General features: G+C 40.4%; 1 protein-coding gene and 1 long non-coding RNA gene across 5 annotated transcripts in view; one reads left to right on the top strand and one right to left on the bottom strand.

Moving 5' to 3' along the window:
- The window catches only part of LOC109952344 (uncharacterized), a 5,472-nt gene extending 4,268 nt beyond the window's left edge, over positions 1–1,204 (top strand). Inside the window, exons 2-3 of the long non-coding RNA XR_002273738.1 lie at positions 713–838; positions 961–1,204. This is a non-coding gene — a long non-coding RNA (uncharacterized LOC109952344). The remainder of the gene's footprint in view (positions 1–712; positions 839–960) is intronic.
- Positions 1–18,545, bottom strand: part of ecel1 (endothelin converting enzyme-like 1) — a 111,309-nt gene that overhangs the window by 5,014 nt on the left and 87,750 nt on the right. For all 4 annotated transcript variants that reach the window (XM_020587320.1, XM_020587313.1, XM_020587335.1 and 1 more), the window contains 10 exons: positions 16,493–16,591; positions 15,633–15,707; positions 13,479–13,582; positions 12,493–12,551; positions 9,967–10,018; positions 5,316–5,383; positions 4,604–4,728; positions 2,588–2,653; positions 1,892–1,987; positions 707–783 (listed from right to left, as the gene is read on the bottom strand). In XM_020587320.1, coding sequence (XP_020442976.1) covers positions 707–783; positions 1,892–1,987; positions 2,588–2,653; positions 4,604–4,728; positions 5,316–5,383; positions 9,967–10,018; positions 12,493–12,551; positions 13,479–13,582; positions 15,633–15,707; positions 16,493–16,591 — 821 coding nt within the window. The remainder of the gene's footprint in view (positions 1–706; positions 784–1,891; positions 1,988–2,587; positions 2,654–4,603; positions 4,729–5,315; positions 5,384–9,966; positions 10,019–12,492; positions 12,552–13,478; positions 13,583–15,632; positions 15,708–16,492; positions 16,592–18,545) is intronic.

Here is an 18,545-nt window from a genome sequence, read left to right as displayed (position 1 = left end):
ATTCTGTGTTTTTCTGTCAATATGGGGTGCTGTGTGTACATTAATGAGGAAAAAAATGAACTTAAATGATTTTAGCATATGGCTGCAATATAACAAAGAGTGAAAAATTTAAGGGGGTCTGAATACTTTCCGTACCCACTGTACAAGGCTGTGTGTTGCCCTTTAACGGAGATGAGCAAACAACCCTGATGCACATTGTCGCAACAGTCTTTTCTCTTGTAAAAGCAGACCACAATGCTTAAACACTTCTAATAAAGTACACCTTTATGTGCCTTGTCCTAGTGGATTTTGTCTTTTTCTCGTTGTACTGGGCAGCAATTTGGTGTATAGTGTTCGACCCCAGTATATCCATGCATCGTACAGTGACAGCAGTGAGGTGGGAATCCCCCCGACCACAGGGGGGAGCAAACTGCTGCCTGACACCAAAATGAGAAGAAGAGGACAATAACAGGGGCTGGGGTTACCTTCCATTGTAATGTACACTAGTCGACAAAAAAACTTGAGAAAAACAAAGGTTTGACTAGAAGAGCCTCAGTTGACAAGTATCTTGACCGGGCGGCTTTTTAGGGGGCAAAAATCCTTTTTTTTTTTTTTTTTTTTTTTTTAGGATATGCTGAATTAAAGAATTATTTTCAAATGTAAAAGTAATGTGCAGAAATCTGACATGGCGATGACTTGTGTGTCTTTATGTGTTTGTATCTTGTACCTGTAGTGCTCTGGTGCGTGTTTGTCAGTCAGGAGCTGCAGGTAGATGGACTGAGATCTTCTCTTCATACACCAGTTCTGAAAAGACAACATTAACACAACAGTTTAGCCAAAGCACCTTCCTGAATGGAAAGTAAGAAAATACATTTACTCATGTACAACTGTGGGAAAACTGTGCTTGAGTATTTCTATCCTATTATCCATTGTTTCACAAAAAGCAAAGATTAAGAAAATACTGCCCTCTGTCTTTTCTAGCCCAATAATCCTGTCATGTTCACCATGGAAGTGACCCAACCAGTATGACAGGAACCACTGGACTAAACTCACAGCATACTGCATAAAGTAGTTTCAACCAGTTACCACTGTAAAATGCTACATGCACAGAGATCTCTTAATGTAAACAATAAAAAAAACAACTAAAAATTAACATTCAAACTGTGACCTGTTAGAATCCAAAAATGTACTCTGTCAATAAGCGGGGCAGTAATTTGCCTTCTGGTTCAGCTTTTTTTGAAAATTCACTTGATCAGTTCACTTCTCCCATTGAGCTCAGTAAACTAAGCTTGTAACAAAATGCAGGACAGTAGTGAACAAAGCCGTGCTCACCGGACAATAACAGCATCTCAGACACTGTGCGTGACAGCATTTTGGGTTCCCTGCAAATGGCTAAATTATCTACAAATATAAAATTTTGTGCCGACTTTTCAAAAAAGCTGATGCCAGTACGACAACACATCTGAGGACTCGCCTGCAATCCTGCTACCCAAGTGACAGCACAGAAGTTAACTATGACAGACGAGTGGAGCAGTGTCCGCTCTACAACCTCGCCTGACTGTCCTGATATCTTAGCTAAGCACCGCTGGTGCAACAGCCCTAACAAATATACATGACTAATATCATTTCCCTGTGGCTAAGAAATGAGCTAAGAAAACTACAATAAGCCCTGAATTTCAATAAAACCACAGAATTTAAAAGAGTTGTACTGTAAGAGTTACAAGGAGCAGGGGTGGTCTAGTGTTTAGAGACACTTTGCTGTCAGCAACTCTGCTGTTGCACTCATCAGCTAATGTTGGGATAATAAATGGCTCCTACCTGCTCTCTATGATCAAATGCTCTGTCTCAGAATGGCAGCTAAAACGATTCAACATGTAAATGTAATGAAAAAGAGAAGGGGATACTTCTCTACCTGTGCAAAGGCAATGAAGAGCAGCTGTTCATGAGTGTATTTGAGCCCAGGCAGGGGCCTCTCTGGACCATGCTCCCTCACCCACTTCTGGTACGCCTTGGCAGACAGAGACAGAGGATTGAAAGTGAAATTAAATTATGATCCCACAGCTCATTTCCAAAGTAGCACATTCTCTCCAGCTTAAATGAAAGGGGCATTTAGTGTCCCCTTGAAGAAATCCTTGAAAAACTTGCTTGAAAAACTTGCTTATTACTTCACTTGCCAGTATGATTACCTGCCATGACTAACAGGCGTATGACACTATTGTAGCATTCTGATATCATGATTTATTTAAAAGCACTCATTAATTTCCTTTGTACTTTTGTTTTTGCACCAAACACTTCTCGCTTCAACACGGAGACACTAAGTATGGACCTGAATTATGCAGCATCTCAGATCCTCGGCACACACACACACAAACACAGATACAGGCAGAGAAGAGGAATTCAAGTAGAACTGTTTATCTTTTATCTTGATTCTGGGGCAACGCTGTCCTTTACTTTTATGCAAATTAAGCAGAGTGGTTTACAAAGAATAAACAGACAGATTTTCAAGACAGAAGGGACCAAAGCTTTGTGCACTGTTAGAGCAAACTCTACTATTTAGGTTTTGTGAAGCCACAATATTTGAACAAAAATATTATCAGATATTACTTACATAGTATGACAGCTTTAGCCCTCCCATGTCTGCTATGTTCTCCCCCAGTGTCAGGCGACCATTTACCTAGACAGAAAGGAAACACAGAGTCTCAGCAGCTTATACTTTTGTGCTGCTATGTACGTACCTAGAGGACTTAACTTCTGTCTAGGATCTGACAAAGGCTGATTTCTAATACCAACCTGCTCACTGATCCTGTCATGCAATTCAATAATTTCAAAAGAAGAGTTCTACATTATGTGAAATAGGCTTATACGCTTTCTTGCAGAGAGTTGCCTGAAAAGATCATGGTGCACTAAGTATGAAACTGGAGCCAGGAGACTAAGCTTACCACAGACAGAAACAGCTAGCCTACTCTATCCAAAGGTGGGGAAAAACAGCTTGAGGATTTAAGCGGGACTTGACTATATCCTGGTGAATCACAGGCTGTGTCCAAAATCACTCCCTACTTATTATATAGTGTGCTCGCCATGTTGCAGTGGTAGTCTTGTCGACGCCATGAGTTTGCCAGGCAATCAGACTCCAGAGAGAGCGGGCTAGCTGTTTCAGTTTGTGGTCTTCATGCCAAGTTAACCTAGCTAAGCTAATCACCTGCTGGTTTTACTTCATATATGTCATACAGACAAATACTTGACAGTTTATCACCTTGTAAAGAAACTCTGATTAAAGCTGGGGGTTTATTTTTTATATAAATCTCGTTTTCCCTTGAATGTCAGGAAAAGACTGGTGGCTGCCACTTTCCAAGCAGTCCTGGACTATGGTGACATGGATACTCCAGCACAAGTTGGACACTATCGCAGTGTATTAAGATTTGTTAGCTTAAAACCACTAACGCACTATTCCAAAGCTACGTCGCCATCTCTCTGCTCGGCGACTGATTCACTGGTATATCATTTACAAAGCTATTTTAGATCAATTCCCCTTATATCTCTGTTACCTGACCACAAAAAAATAAATCAGAACATACAAGCGCTGCTGATTCCTTGCTTACCAGCCTACATGAAAACTATTTTTGTCCAGTACATCTCTGCTGTCAGTCAGCCTGGCGAAGACCGTGCTGTCCTCCTGCTGACGGACAGCTGTTCTTACAAGAGACGGTGAATGGAGGTCGGAGTCAGTGTGGATCAAATGGATCTAATAGTTAAGTCGTGTATACATGCTGCTCATGTCTAGTGAAGTCCCCGTTTGATAACATAATCATCATTATCATCATGTTGACTGCTAGGCCATAGAGCTCTAAGGTGGCTGTATAAAAAGAGGTAGAAACTTGTTCCACAAGTCATTTTCCCATTTATTGTGCTCCATATGTTTCCCTCTCTGAATCTCATTATAAATAAAGGCTATGCACATTGGAAGGTAAGGTTATTTAAAATAATTTATGAAAAATGCTGATTCTTTTGCGTTATGTTGTAAAACAGAGATAGATGGCGCCACCATCTGAGACACTTGGTGGCACCAGTCTGGATCCCTGTCTCCTGTAAATTACAGTTTAAGATCACTGGATATTTACTTGCCATCGGTATAAAACTGCATGTCTTTATTGCTGGTTCGGTAGAGAGAGAGACTAAAAAGTTTAAAATTGAAGCAGAAGAGACTGAGATGTGAGACTTTTAAGTTCGTAGTAGTGGTCAAGCTTAAAAAAAACCCCACTGGTCCTATTATCCTCACCAGAACCTCCCTGTCTTGGTAAGTTCCCACATTTTTTTCAAACTTAAGATTACAATGCAGGTTTTGTCTTATAAATTTATCTTCAAGCATGATCCGACATAACCCTGAAGACGTAATCAGGTATTTTCTCCAGAGCCACAGGAGAAATTATAAACCTGTTTTCAGTACTCTGAAGTAAACCGATCTTTCTGTGTTAAATTCGTGGAAGGCTCCTTTCATAAGAATGTTGTCATGTCTGACATATGGTTTTCAATAGAAACCTAATGATCAGTGAACCCACATATCAATGTGCTGTCTGTGATATACATGCTGTAAATGAGGACTTGTGCTGTGTGTGTGCAAACCCACCCTCTGGTTGTAAACTGTGAAGTTATCATAGAGCTTGACGATACATTCAGCCTTCCTCTGGAACTTTCTGTAGGACTCCTCTGTCCACCACTGTTTGAGGTTGCCATGCCGGTCGTACTGACCCCCTACGGACATGAACCATTGCATCACTAAGATGAGGGGGCAAAAGGGCAGGGGGGGGAAGTGTTAGCATGAAGACAATACAATCTGCAACTTTCCTTCACAGTCCAAAGAGCTGCCCAGCATATCAGCATTTACATTACTTATCAGCATATGATTTTTTGGTAGCTGCAGGGGTCAAACCATACATCCACAGCTGACCTTGCCTGATGTACCCATCAGCAAATAGGAGTACTTTTCCAACCAACCAAAAACTGAAGAATAAACATTATGTGCACAAACCTACCAGTCACATTCAAATTTATTTTCCAGCATTTTGGTAGATGGTTGGCAGAAATTTCACACTCCCATTTAATTCTTCTGATGTATTTAAAAGGGCAGCACTATTGACTGGAAATAAAAGTTAGAGATTGTTGCTCAAAACAGTTGTGGGCACCCGACATCATAAATTTACACAAATCATCAGGGAACCTTTTCTATCTGAAATACAGTAGAATCCTTCACTGAAAGGGTGAGGGTACAACTCAAAATCATGAAAACAGGGGATGTATATGTTTTGTTGCAATGAATTATGGGTGGTGGGTATTCTTACCCCAGTCATCATATCCATGTGTTAGCTCATGGCCAATGATAGCTCCTATTCCGCCGTAGTTCAGAGACCTGGCAACAGGGAGGAGAAATATGGAATGTTAGATAAAACACTTCCTTGGTATCTATAGGTACGAAAAACATACATTTTCAAATTTTAAAGCAAAAAGATGACATAGCATGTTTGATTTGATTTATTCTTTCAAGCATGTAAAGACAGTTGATATGTCAACACACATAATTTTACACATATCCAACAAATGCTAATCCAATATCAATTTACTTATACCTAGTACATGCTTGAATGGAGTAGGAAGAAGTCAGACTTATCCAGTCCTACCCCATGACATCATCTTACCATCATTGGTTTATGGTACTTACTGATCTCTGGTCAGGTTCAGGTGATGAGCCCTTCTCTGCAATTCTTCTCCTGTAAGACAGAGTCCAGAATTATTTCTGAAAAACAGTTGCTATTTTTAAAAACATATCATCATGTTTAATGTTAATATCATAAAGCACAGACCACACAATTCCTCCTGAACTCCACATTTTTAAAACCTAAATTCCTTAGATTTCTCTAGATCTTACAGTGATACTTCTCTGTCAGCAACAAAGTGCATTTAAATTACGATTTTACTACATATCATCTCATAATACTGAGGAATAGTGAGAGTGATGAGTACATGAACTTATTCTTCAGGTGGCACAACAAAATCCATTGCGACCAACATTGGGGTTTGCTAAATCTACTGTATGGCAACTGTGTCAAGTTTCACTTTTCTGTAGTATATGAAACAAGATCTGAAATTCATTCATATGACCAACGCCATACTCTAAGTATGGTAAAATCAATGAAGAATACAAAATGCGTAGTGCTTTCCCGTCCAAAATATATCTAACCCTTGCCAATATCGATATATTTTTTGCTATTTTGTGCTGAACATATCTGATATGAGATTTCCAGGAGAATTTGTCATCAACTATGACACCTAGAAATTTAATTTCATATACTCGTTCAATATTAGCTCCCCCAATTTTCAATTGAAGTTCTTTATCTAGTCTACGATTCCCAAATACCATAAATTTAGTTTTATCCAAATTCAGAGCTACTATATTACTGTCACACCATTTCTTTATCTTCTCAAGTTCCTGTGAAACCGGTCCAGAGAGTTGCTGTAGGTTTTCACCCGATGCCCATATGGTAGTATCATCAGCAAACAAAACCACTTTCACTAAATCAGAAACCTTTCATATATCATTAATGTATAATATAAACATGTTTATTTAGCTTCAAAGGCCTTTGTTTATTATAAAAGTGCAGGTATTGGATTTTTTAACATAGTATCTAATAAAGTAAATATGATGTATGGTTTTAATATTAAAGTAAACACATTTAGACTAGATTAGTTGAATCTAATCTAAATGTGTTTACTTTAGGGCACAGATGGCCCGAAGTTAGATTTGTATGCATATCCACTCTGGAAACACTGGTGTCCCATTACGGTCAGCCATTTGATTTTCCTTCTTTGTTTTCCCCCATTGTCTTCAATGTTAATGCTGCTCAGCTAGGCCAAATAAAACAGCAGTTGCACTTGGGATCTAATTTTGGATCCATGTTGTTCAGGTTGGTACTGAATAAAAAGCAGCTCTGCCACATTTTGCTGCTCACACTGATTGGAAAACATCAGATATCTGCTTCACATGTGAGGGAAAAGGGCCCTTCAGCTGCACTCTGAACATAAATCTTAATTTCCCAAGTTATTAATGCAAGATCCCAACCTCGCTTAAGCACCCAGTGGTCCACACCCTGCATGTGTCTATCCTAGTACCCAGTGCTTCCAAAAACCTGCGGGTTGTTCCACCTGTCCTTGACCCTTGGATGAGCTGGAGTGTCATGTTTGCAGCCCATGCAGATATAGAGAATGAGGAGAGGGCAGACTAAGAGCTGCTCACATGGCTACGTCTGAAAATGACTTTCTGACAGCTAGTCGATACGCTGCCTCTCAGTGGGCCCGACTCCCTCGCTAAACTAACTGGCTGATTGAAGCTTCATTATACTCGATGTGATAGTGGAGGGGTGTGTGTGTGAGGCAGTGGGAGTGTGAGAGGCAGCTTATGGGAGGTAAGGGCTACTGCAGTAATAATGTCAAGGGAACAGACACACACACACACACACACACACACACTTTAATACAGTCATTTATTAATATAGATTAGCATGCATGGCAGCAGGTAGTGGACGTAGTGGCGATCACCTCTAATGAAGACACAGAAGTGCTAGCTAATGCTGGGTACACAAGCTGCTAAGTCTAATTAGCTCATATTTGTGAGGAGGAGCGTGTGTGTGTGTGTTTCGTTCAGGGGAGCTGGTATAAATGCAGGAGGTACATGCATATTTGAAATGTATTGTATGTATTGGCTTAGAATAAAACTCAAGACTGGAAACAGTAGGTCTGTGCCTCAGTTAACTGTTTAACAAAAGGTATGTTGAGTGGGAACAAAGGGGTTACCTGCTTATTCCTCGGTGCTGCACTGCATTGCTTTCTTATTGACCATTTTCCAAATCACACCTAGACTGTTTGGACTGATTTCTTTCCTTCTAAACACATTAGGTTTTATTTCATGCCAGTATTGTATGAAAATCAACTTGCAAAGGTTTAAAACTGATCTTTTTGTGTCGATGGTTCACGTTTATGTTTATGAAGCTCAACATGCTTCAGTTTTTGGTGAAATTGTTATGAATGTATAAATTCAGTTATATGTTATTATTGAGGTCATAGTTAAATGTGGCATTGTACTGGACTACATTATATTTAGAAGTGTTGCTAATACTTCAACCCTCTCATGTATGTAACCAGGGAGGACAAAAATATAGAAACACCTGTCAACGTTGCTGTGACAACAGCGTCAAACAGGGAAATGATTACGTTTAGGCCTTATTCTTGGGCTAGGATCGCTGTAACAATGGACAAATAGACTCTATTCTACAAAAGTACTGATTTACTGAGAAGTAAAAAACATTTATTCAAAGTAGGAATCACACACATCATGACATTGTATTGTTGCATTCCTAATACGAGGTGTGGGCTGGTTTCAGATTGACTTGCCGTCTGGTCCGGATCCAGACCAGAGTCCGGACTTTGAGAATCCCTGATCTAAAGCGTTCTGGGCAAATGTCAGCGGTTCTTGGGGAAAGAAAGTGTGTTTCTCATTTGATACTGTATGTGTTTCCCTTTAGCTTAATATGAATGCAACCTTCACCCTAACAGGTCATGTTCTTATGATGTTTAACCTGATCCCTGTCTTACATTAACCACCAGTTATCTCTGCCTACTCCCAAGCTTTAGGATCTAATGTTAAGGTTTTTATCTTAGCTATATATCACTTAGTATTCTCCACTTCAGTATCATGATTCTGCAGTTTAATTGCCTACTTAATACTTTGGCATTGGTTACACAAGGGGTTACCACAAACTAAATATATCAGTAAAACTCATTACTATCAGTCTTGTTATTTGGCGGAGTATCAAAGCTACTTTTCTGCTAGAATGTTATATATAAAGTACTGAAAGCTGTACTGTAAAGTACTGAGAATGTGCAATTTCAGATCAGTTTGTTCAGTTCTTGACGAGTGCTTGTGTTAAGATCACATTTTAACTTTTGGGAACTTTAGCAGCTTTGTTAAATGACAAAAATTTAAAAAAGGGGGAGGGGGGGTTGTTTTAAGGAACACATGTTTATTCGGTATTTCTCCTAATGAGACAGTTTTGTTATTAGTATCAAAACTCAGCACTAGTATTCAAACATTTCCATCAAGCTCCAGTAGCCTACCTTATAAATATTCATTGTTTTGCATTTTGATCGACAGCTTTATTGCCTCAAAGTGCATTGGTTTATATTAAATGTAAATGTTTTCCACAGTGAAAAGAATAAATCAGTGGTGAAAACAAACACACTCCCCGGCCAGTTTATTAAGTACAGCTATAATGTAATCCAGTACAACAGCTCTGCCACATCAGAAGCTTATAATGGTCACTTTTTGTTACAGAGGTGAGTATGTATATGTGTTTATAGAGGTCATAGTTTCCAGTGTACTTGGTATCAGCTGCTGTATATAAAAAACAAACTTACTATTGACCATGAAACACCCTGTATCTGTCAGACCATAGTTAAAAATACAACATGCTTCTATCTAAAATGCACAGCTGGAGTAGAAGTGATGTGCTCTGATTTAAATATATGACTAATCTGAATTTGAGTAGTTCTGACCAGTGCTGCTGTGACTAATTCATAGATTTCTCATCAGAAAGAACTTATTTGAGAGTCATAAATGAAAATAACTAAGATAAATAGCCTAAAGCTGACAGAGACAGACAGGGAAGCACTTTCATACGCCATCAAATTACTCCATGGACTCAAATTTAGGAAGGCAACCTCTAAATGACACCTGTCCCATCATCAGGACCTTGTTCAGTAATTGAGCTCTTGGTGGGTAGTTAAACTGGTTTAATCAGGTGTGTTGGGATGCAAGGGAAGCAGAGGCTTGTCAGACTAACATTGCCTATAATGACCTTTGTTGCTATGGCTGTGGAGATGTTGTTGCCTTCCTACGAACAACAGCAGGGAAAGGCGGGGATCGGGGGGAGGGCTACTTACTGTGGGAACTCAGGGTTGTAGAGAGTGGGCTGAAGTATCCCGGCAGGAAAGACTGGAAGAGAGATAAAGAAACAGCATGAGGGAAGTGGAGACGTCTTTTTACTCCTACAGCCTGCAACATCCATACTCTGTGCAGCTGCTATAAAGTTTCTATTTACCCAGATGCATTTCTTTCAGCATATAGTAATACCAAAGCAGAAATGTCTGGAACAACTTCACCCACTACCAAGGTACATAGACGAGGAAAAATAAACTGCAAAGGTCAAAACCCTAACAGCACTTGCAGAGTATACAGTAGAACAACTTTAATGCAGAACCAATGTGTTTTGGCTTGTACAAAGCCCACAAGTTGAAACGCCTCGATCTTGTAATAAAGTTGTTCTATGCACTACAAGTACCGTAGGAGTTTCGATCTTTTCAGCATACAGAGAGCCAAAATGAAACTGGAACGCCCGGGTTGTGTTCCGGAAGAAAGAAAACCCCAATCAGAATCCTACTGAGATTTCTTATCTGGCTAATAACTAAAAATCCAGCCTTGGAACACAGATTCACAAGTGATACTATTATTATTAGTCTTGCATGCAGTCTCCAGCTGATGGCATCACTGGAGTTGTACTTTCTGTACTGGAAAGCTCCCCCCAGCTACAGTACAGAAGACTCTCTCTTTTCACAGGTGAGTAGACTGCACATCATGTGTAAAATCAGTTTTAAAATCTACACAAATATCACCTAGGGATGTTTTTCCCCAAAACTTTAATTGCTGCTTATTTAGTCATGAATATATAATCTTATCAAGAAAAACTTAAGATTTGAAACAGTTTTCAGGGGCTTTAAGTTTAAATGGAGTCCAGTAAAGTGGCAAAATACACTGTGACGATTTGCTATTATTCTTTGTTTTCTATTATTGTCAATTAAATATTGGATTTTGAACTGTTGGTTGAACAAGACAAGTAATTTCCAAACATCACCGTGGGCTCTGGAAACCTCATCTGCAGAGCTTTGTCACCATGGTGACAACTGTGTCCTGCTAGAGACCAGCTGGTGGATCCTGGGTGTGACATATGCGTGTGTGTGTAGGTGTGTGTGTGTGTGAGGGGGAGAGAGAGAGAGAGAGAGAGCAGCATTGGTGAGAACTTGGCAAAGCAGAGAATTTAAACTTTATTTTATAAGTATTTCACTGTGGTTCCGCTCTAAAGCACAAATAAACACAGGCACACCTCTGCACAACCCTATGGGAAGGATCTGGCGTGAATGCAGCCAAAACAAGAGCTTCTGTCTGTTCTGCTGTGTGCACTTGTGTGTAGCCCTGCCCTCAGTCAAACACACAGACCTGCAACTGGATCCACGTAGTAGGCTACTGTAAGTCCTGATTTCCATGTATAAATATATCAAACTGTTTCATTTTAAATATCTCAAAGTAATTGTTTAATTTTCAAAATGAAAATTCATTGGCTGCCACGTGCATGGACCTTTGGCTGTCATGATAAGCACCACACCTCTAGCACCAGGATTCTGGTAGTTGTGTAAAATGAACACTGGAGCAGCAGTTTTGTAGCTTTTTTTGAGTTCAGTGTAAAAGGGCCATAAATTTAAAAAGCCGCCCGACAGTTTGCTGTGATCTCTGTGCAAAAGGGGCTAATGCAACTGTCTGCACATTAGCATGCTGACATGCTGTAGGACAGTGTAGATTTAATAACTGATGCCAGCAAAATCAATTATTTTCTGACTTTAAAAACTGAAATTATATCAGTTTCTCATCAAGAGAGAAACATTCACTATATACACATACTATGTTGCAGCAAACTTAAACCTCTGACCTTGTCTCTATCATCAAACAGAATCTAATTCTAGACATGAACTAAGGGAAGCCATTATGCTGGGGGTACATCTTATGTGGGCAATATTAATTTGATTAAAGAAAGGGATCATGAAACTGACTACATCAGAAAAAAGGAAGGAAAAGCTTAAAAATGAAACGGCTTGGTTTAGTGAGAGAAATAACGTGTGTGGGTTAAAAAAATGGCCCAACAGGCCCTGATGACTATGTTTGTCTGGCTCCTCCTGTCCTCTAGCATCAGCTCGTGAGCACATCATTGATTTTTCTGCAAGAGACATAATCCAGCAAGCAGGCAGGCACAGATTGTGGGCCGAGCCTGGAGAAGACAAGGCGAGGAGGGAACGAGGGTGGACTGACATTACAGGGTTAGATTTGTTAAAACTCAGGAAGGTGTTACTGCTTGTTTTTCCTCCAGGGAATATTAACTATGTGAGGTGGAGATCGAAGTTGAAGGTGAACGATGAGAGGGAATATGATACGATAGGGTAGGCTTTTGTTTTTCTAAGCAGCTCTCACGTTCAACTTGTTGAAAACAGGTGGCAACATGGTGGAATTGTGTGTAACTAACGTGCGGTCCACGTCATGGTGCAGAATGGCAATAGTGGAAGGATTATGTGAGTGTGTGTGTGGAGACAGACAACAGAGAGAACACAAATATCAGTATGTACAAAGAGGAGTCACGTACTCACCCATTTGATTCTTGTTAGGGAGGTAGTAGGCATTAAGGGCCTGAGGGGGGAGAAGCCACCTGAGGAGAAAAACAGTGCCAAACAAACAGGGTTTTAAAAATGGGATCCCTCACACACACTACAATCACCGGTCTACAAAGTCGAAATACACCCAGATCCTGAACAGAATCCCAAATGCCTCTGCCTATCTCTGCCTAAACCCCCCAGTGAGAAACATTCAGTGTGTGTGGTCCCACAGCCAAAGATCCTCTCTGCATATGAAACCACGGTCCATTCCTTTATGGTAATCCACTTAAAACCCGACCGATCGATTGGCACCAAATCCCGCTAAAATGACTAACTCTTAAAAGTGCCCTTGTTCTAGGAATGAAAGACAGATGGCTTTGTGTGGACTGCAGAGAGATGGAGGGGAGACAAACACATGCTTGACGGTTTCTTTCTTTATTTCCCAGCAACAGACAGAGTGAGTGATGAAAGTTTCACTTTTTGGCGATAAAGGGGAAGTATGTGATTCAACTCTTCAGGGCATTGAGTGTGGGCTAATGATACAGTTGTTTTGAGCACCTTAGAATACTAATGTGACTATAATGTGTTGTCATACCAGAGAGGCACTCAATCCAGTCATACAGGGCTCTATTTTAGAAAGATGAACCACATGTCCCACAGCACTTTTCTGCTGCCTGGCTGTTATAGATAAGTAAATCAAATGGATTTTCTCCAGCTGCGTATGTCGATATAGTATCTGTTTGTTTCATTTAGAGGCACATCAACAAATATGTCAGACCAAATAGAGCTTCCCAGGGACACATGTTGGGCATGTCAAACATACATATCAGAGAGACACACAGTCACAGTGGTGCAACGGTAGCATCTGGTGTGAGCCTCAGCTGCATGATTTCAGAGATATCAACCCTTTTTAACTGTTTTGTGCTGCATGTCAGTGAGCGGAGGTGTCTGGCTACCGTGTATGTGGAGGTATGACTCACGCCGTCTTGTCCACCTCTTCATGGATCTTCTTGACAGACAACTTGATGTTGAACTTGATACTGTTTAGGATGTTCTTGAAGTAGGTCTTCTCATCCACATCAAACTGCAAAACCACAGATGTGAAGTTAGCGTGAGTGAAAACACTTTACAAAATGTACTTGTCCATGGCATGCTTTTCCTTGTTTTATGACTCATCTACAATGTTACAATGGTGAATTATCATCTTAGGACCTAATTTCAAAGAATGAGGTGAACGTATGTTCTAGTGCTTCTATGCAGAAGCAACTCGGTTTATACACGTTTCGCAAACTCTCGCTCACGAGACTTTTTTTCTAACAATCTAAAGTATTACGTGATAGTTTAAGGATTCCCTTGGTCATAATCTCCAGGCAGTTGCACATTCATGTGAGCTTGCCTGACATCCACCGGTGCCATTTTAAAAGCGGAGTTTTTTGATTGCGCCTGGTTTTGTTGATATAATTTCCCTCCTGCTGCTGCACCGTGACCAGAGGATGAGAAGAAAATTACAGGGCCTGAGGTTACTGCATGTGTGGGAATGTTCATATACAGAGACTTGCTGCTTTACCTGACTGGGTCTAACCTACAAGCAGCCAGCCAGTGAAGCCCCCTGGGGCAGTGAATGATCAGCTGATCTACACTGGATTCCCCTGGAGTACAGTACCTGTTTGTAATTGGTCATCAAATGAGAGCTTATCTGACAATGTGCTTAAGCTAATGACAGCAAAACAAATCTTTTGTGTCTTTTTTGAACATGCCCGTTAAACATTCACCGTTCCAGTGAAAAAAGAGGACAGTGTTTGTAAAAACTGGTTGAACCTCCTCTGGCAGCAATAACCTCAAACAAGTGCTTCCTGTAACTATGGATCAGAACAGGGCAAACTTCCAAAGGGATTTTAGGCCATTCTTCCTCACAGAGCTGCTTCAGTTCAGACTTGTTCTCAGCACGTCTGGTATGAACGACTCTCTGAGCTCACTCCACCACAGCTCTGTTCAGCTAAGGTCTGGGCTCTGACTCCAAATGGCACTTGAAGACATTCTATAATAGATTTATTTTTATGTTTTGGGCCATTGTCCTGCTGCACCATAAAATTTCTACTGAGCTTTAGCTGGAGGACAGTCACCCTGACATTATACTGTAAGATTCTTTGATAAACACGTGAATTAATTTCCCCCTCACTGATCACAAGCTGTCCTGGTCCAGAGGAAGCAAAAAAGCCCCAAGCCATGATGTTCTCTCCACAAACTTCAGGCACACAGTGATGTCAGAGTCACATAAATCCCAGCAAAATGGTGAAGTGGATAGAGCCATGCTAGTGGTTCTTTCCTTCACGTTTTTTCTACACTCCCTCTTGGTCCACACGTGTGCAACGGTCTTCAGACACCAGACCTGAAGCAGAAGTGTATTCAGATTAACATAGCTTTCCCCCCTTTTTCTCTTTCCTTAGTCCCCCTCCCTCCTCTTTTATTTATTACCAGACTCTATATAGAATTGAACACAGCATACCATCACACACAAACCATATGTAAATATCCTGTATCTATGTTCAGTGCTTTGTCTTGTTACCGTGCTGTTTTATATAATAAAAAAATGATTAACACAGCTGCGGCTGTGCTCATTTACATCATCAGTGCTGGTTAAATACGCTGTTAAATTGAGAAACTGCAGTACTGCAATATTTTGTGCACCTGATGGTGATTTGCGACAGGTTTAGTTAATACCCCCCTTAATGTTGGTTTTTTAATTTGTCACCCGTCTGTATGTGAGGAATAAGCAGCTACCTCCACGGGGTCTCCATTAACAAAGTCTTGATTGCATTTTTTGACAGCTTAGCTGCCTGCTACCAGGTTTTACATGTGCTCCATGGTTAGGTCTGGAGACATTAGGTATATTATTTATTTGAGCAGTCTCATCAGGGTGGGTATGTTGGGTTCATTTACTCCTGTGCATGATATATTTTTGTTCCACCTGAATACAATCACCCAGTAATGCCTGATGGAAAATAATTAGAGAGCCAGAGAGTGAAAGACGGATGCTGGGAAAGGCGATTGGTTTGTATTATGTGTGGGTCGTTGTGTGAGGTGATGATGACCGGAGACCACAGAGAGAGAGAGATTGGAGGCTCATGACTCACCCCATATTCTTGATCTATGAGCTCAGGTTTGAGTAGGAAATCTGGGTATCCTGTCATCACCATCATGTACTTCAGCTGGAAGAGATGATGAATAAGAGAGGATAATGAAGAGAAGGAGCAAGTGGAGCAGAAACAACAGGGCCAACAATAGCCCACATCCACTTGCACTCATTTTTGGACTGGGGCACCATCCAAACCCTCACACACACATACAGTACATCCTTGTTTTTGTCACTAACCAGGTCCCTACATTGACTTGCATTCTTTTCCGGGAGTCTTAACCTCAACTATGAACACTCCTTGTCTAACACCTAACCTTTAACCTAACCCCAAACCAAGTCATCACTCTAAAATGTAATGATTTACATTTTTGGAATTTTCTTTTTGTCCCCATGAGGATGCAAAGTCCCCACAAGTTGACTGTGTAAACAGATTTATATCCACACCATAAGTAATACCAGGCTCCACACACACACACACACACACACACACACACACACACACACACACACCAACTAACCAAGCAAACCCAATGTAATAGGATTACACAGAAGCTTTTTATATTCAGGATGCCCCCCTAAAAGGATTATAATTTCAGATTGTAAAAGTATTAGAAGGGATATCTTGCAGTGCAGACCCTAAATCAGCACCACAGAGAGATCCGGATTAGGCGATCCCCACTTTCCAGTGTCAGGTCCTTGATGTATTCTATCACTCACTTCCATCTAACCAAATAATCAATTAAACCCCCAGAACGAAAAGAAAAGAATTGCAAAGAAATAATTAAATCCTTTTCAAATACTAATCGGATCTGGCAGGGAGCTGTGTTTATGATGCGGAAGCTGAGTCAGGCTCTGAACCTTTGCTCTGGCTGCCTCCTTGGTGGCTTCATCCATCCAGTCTAGCTCCTGCAGCCGGAGGTCCAGGGAGTGCTTTATGTCCTCCACCAGCTCCTGTACCTGGATGGAGATCACATCATATGGCAAGAGGTTTTAAAGGCCCTGAAAACATTTTCTGACTTATGTAGTCCTATGTATACACATTTTCCACATGAGAAATTTCTTTATTTTCCTTTTCCTCTGCGTTTCTCAGCATGGGAGGCAAGTTTTAATAAATAATAGCAAAGCTGTTTTTTACTTGAATTGTTGCTTATGTGGTCAGATTTGGTGTCATAGAAGACTGCTTGTGCTTTTATGACTAAAACGAATACGTTTGATTTGACAAATACTTTCTTCCATCTTTGTTGTCCCATCGCTGCAGTTTTTGATACTAGAAATTTCCAATATGGAATCACCACTAACCCTGTTTGCAGCTGAAACACACCACAAAGCACAAGTCAAAGCGTTCAACAATCACTGAATTCTGAGTTCATTAAAAAATAAAAAATAAAACAGCAAGGGGCTCGTTTATTTTCCAGCTGCAAGCACTAGCACAAATCAAAGTAACTGAATGGGGATGCTTTGATTTGTGATCTGCAAGGCATGTAAAGTTGCTAATGACCCTGCATGTAGAATGATAACCAGTGCATATTTTGTGACATGATTAAAACTCAGCTTAAGGCTTGGAGTTGCAGTGCAGAGATGCAGAGTGCCATCATGTGGGGTGAGTTCCTAAATCATCATCAATGAAACAATTCCAAAAAGACTGGTTTCTGTCTGTCCCTTTTTCCAATTCAGTAGTATACAGTAAATTCCCTCTAGCTTTGTCCAGTGGTACCCGCAGGAGTATATTTCATAGGATGCACAAGAACCACCTATGGCAGCACATTGCTGCCACCATAAGAAAGAAATTTTTGCTAAGTTCTTGTTAAAACAAGAAAACCTTCTCATTATAAGATACGTTCATGTTAAAACATAGTATTTTTCCTAGTAATTATGACATACTAAGTGGGTTAAAGCAAGGAGCAAGATTATTATTTCATTGGACTAGGGGTTTAATTGACCTTTTACATGCATTTCAAATGTGCCACACTCTGTGTATTGGCCAGTGTAGTCTACTGGCCATGACTAGGATTTTTGGCAAATGTAGTCGCCATGCAGAGATCATTTGAAAGTAAGAATATTTTTAAATACTGGGACTGGACATCATCAGGGAGCTTGGAAAACTATCCAAAATCCCTATCCTTTTCTTGGTCTGTCAGAACTTTGACTAACTTTTAAAGAATCATACTGGTGCATTCTCATTATACCGTAAACAAAGAGACATCAGGACATGTCGCGCCCTTCAGTTCTCTCTACACTGGTGATTCCGGATAACAAGAAAGATGTCTTTCCCGCTCTGTCTCCTGTAATTCAGTGTCAGCTCCTGAAACTCATTAATTCCTACTCATGCTGAGGTAAGCAGCATCGGTGAGTCAGTCAGGGCTACACATATCACCACTGGCTTTGGGTCTGGAATCTCTCATATCGATAATGAGGTCTCCAACCTGCATGGGCATGCCAACACTGTACAGAGTGAAGTCGACGAGCAACATGAAATGATCAGTGTGGATGTGGACAATGCCAAAAATAAAACAACCCAATGCGACGCTTTCTATCCTGCCCACATCAGACATATTGTAAAGGAAGACAAATACTGTTGATTGTTTGAATGATGTTTAGATACTTAGGGACATTAGCACCCACTTCATCTTGCAAAAAGCTGCCAGACTGTGGCTTGATCCTAAAAATCCCTGTTTTCTGTTCTTGTGTTAATCAGAAAGGCTCCACTAGCTCGAAGCATTGAAATTTACACTTAGTGTCTTATTAGAAACTTAAATGGAACATTAGGATCTTAGGAAACTAAATTTTAATTAAGGTACTGTATATAAAGAGTAATCAGCACCCAGAACTCATCCAGCTATGTCAGACTTGTTTTATGGTTTATAGTCCTGAGCTTTGGTAGAGATTTAAGAGAAGAGGAACAGGGCGGAGA

Source organism: Monopterus albus, unplaced genomic scaffold (genome assembly GCF_001952655.1).
Source record: "Monopterus albus unplaced genomic scaffold, M_albus_1.0 scaffold8.1, whole genome shotgun sequence".
Taxonomy (NCBI): Eukaryota; Metazoa; Chordata; class Actinopteri; order Synbranchiformes; family Synbranchidae; genus Monopterus; species Monopterus albus.
The sequence above is the reverse complement of the archived record's forward strand: the minus strand, read 5'-3'. Positions and strand labels throughout refer to the sequence as shown.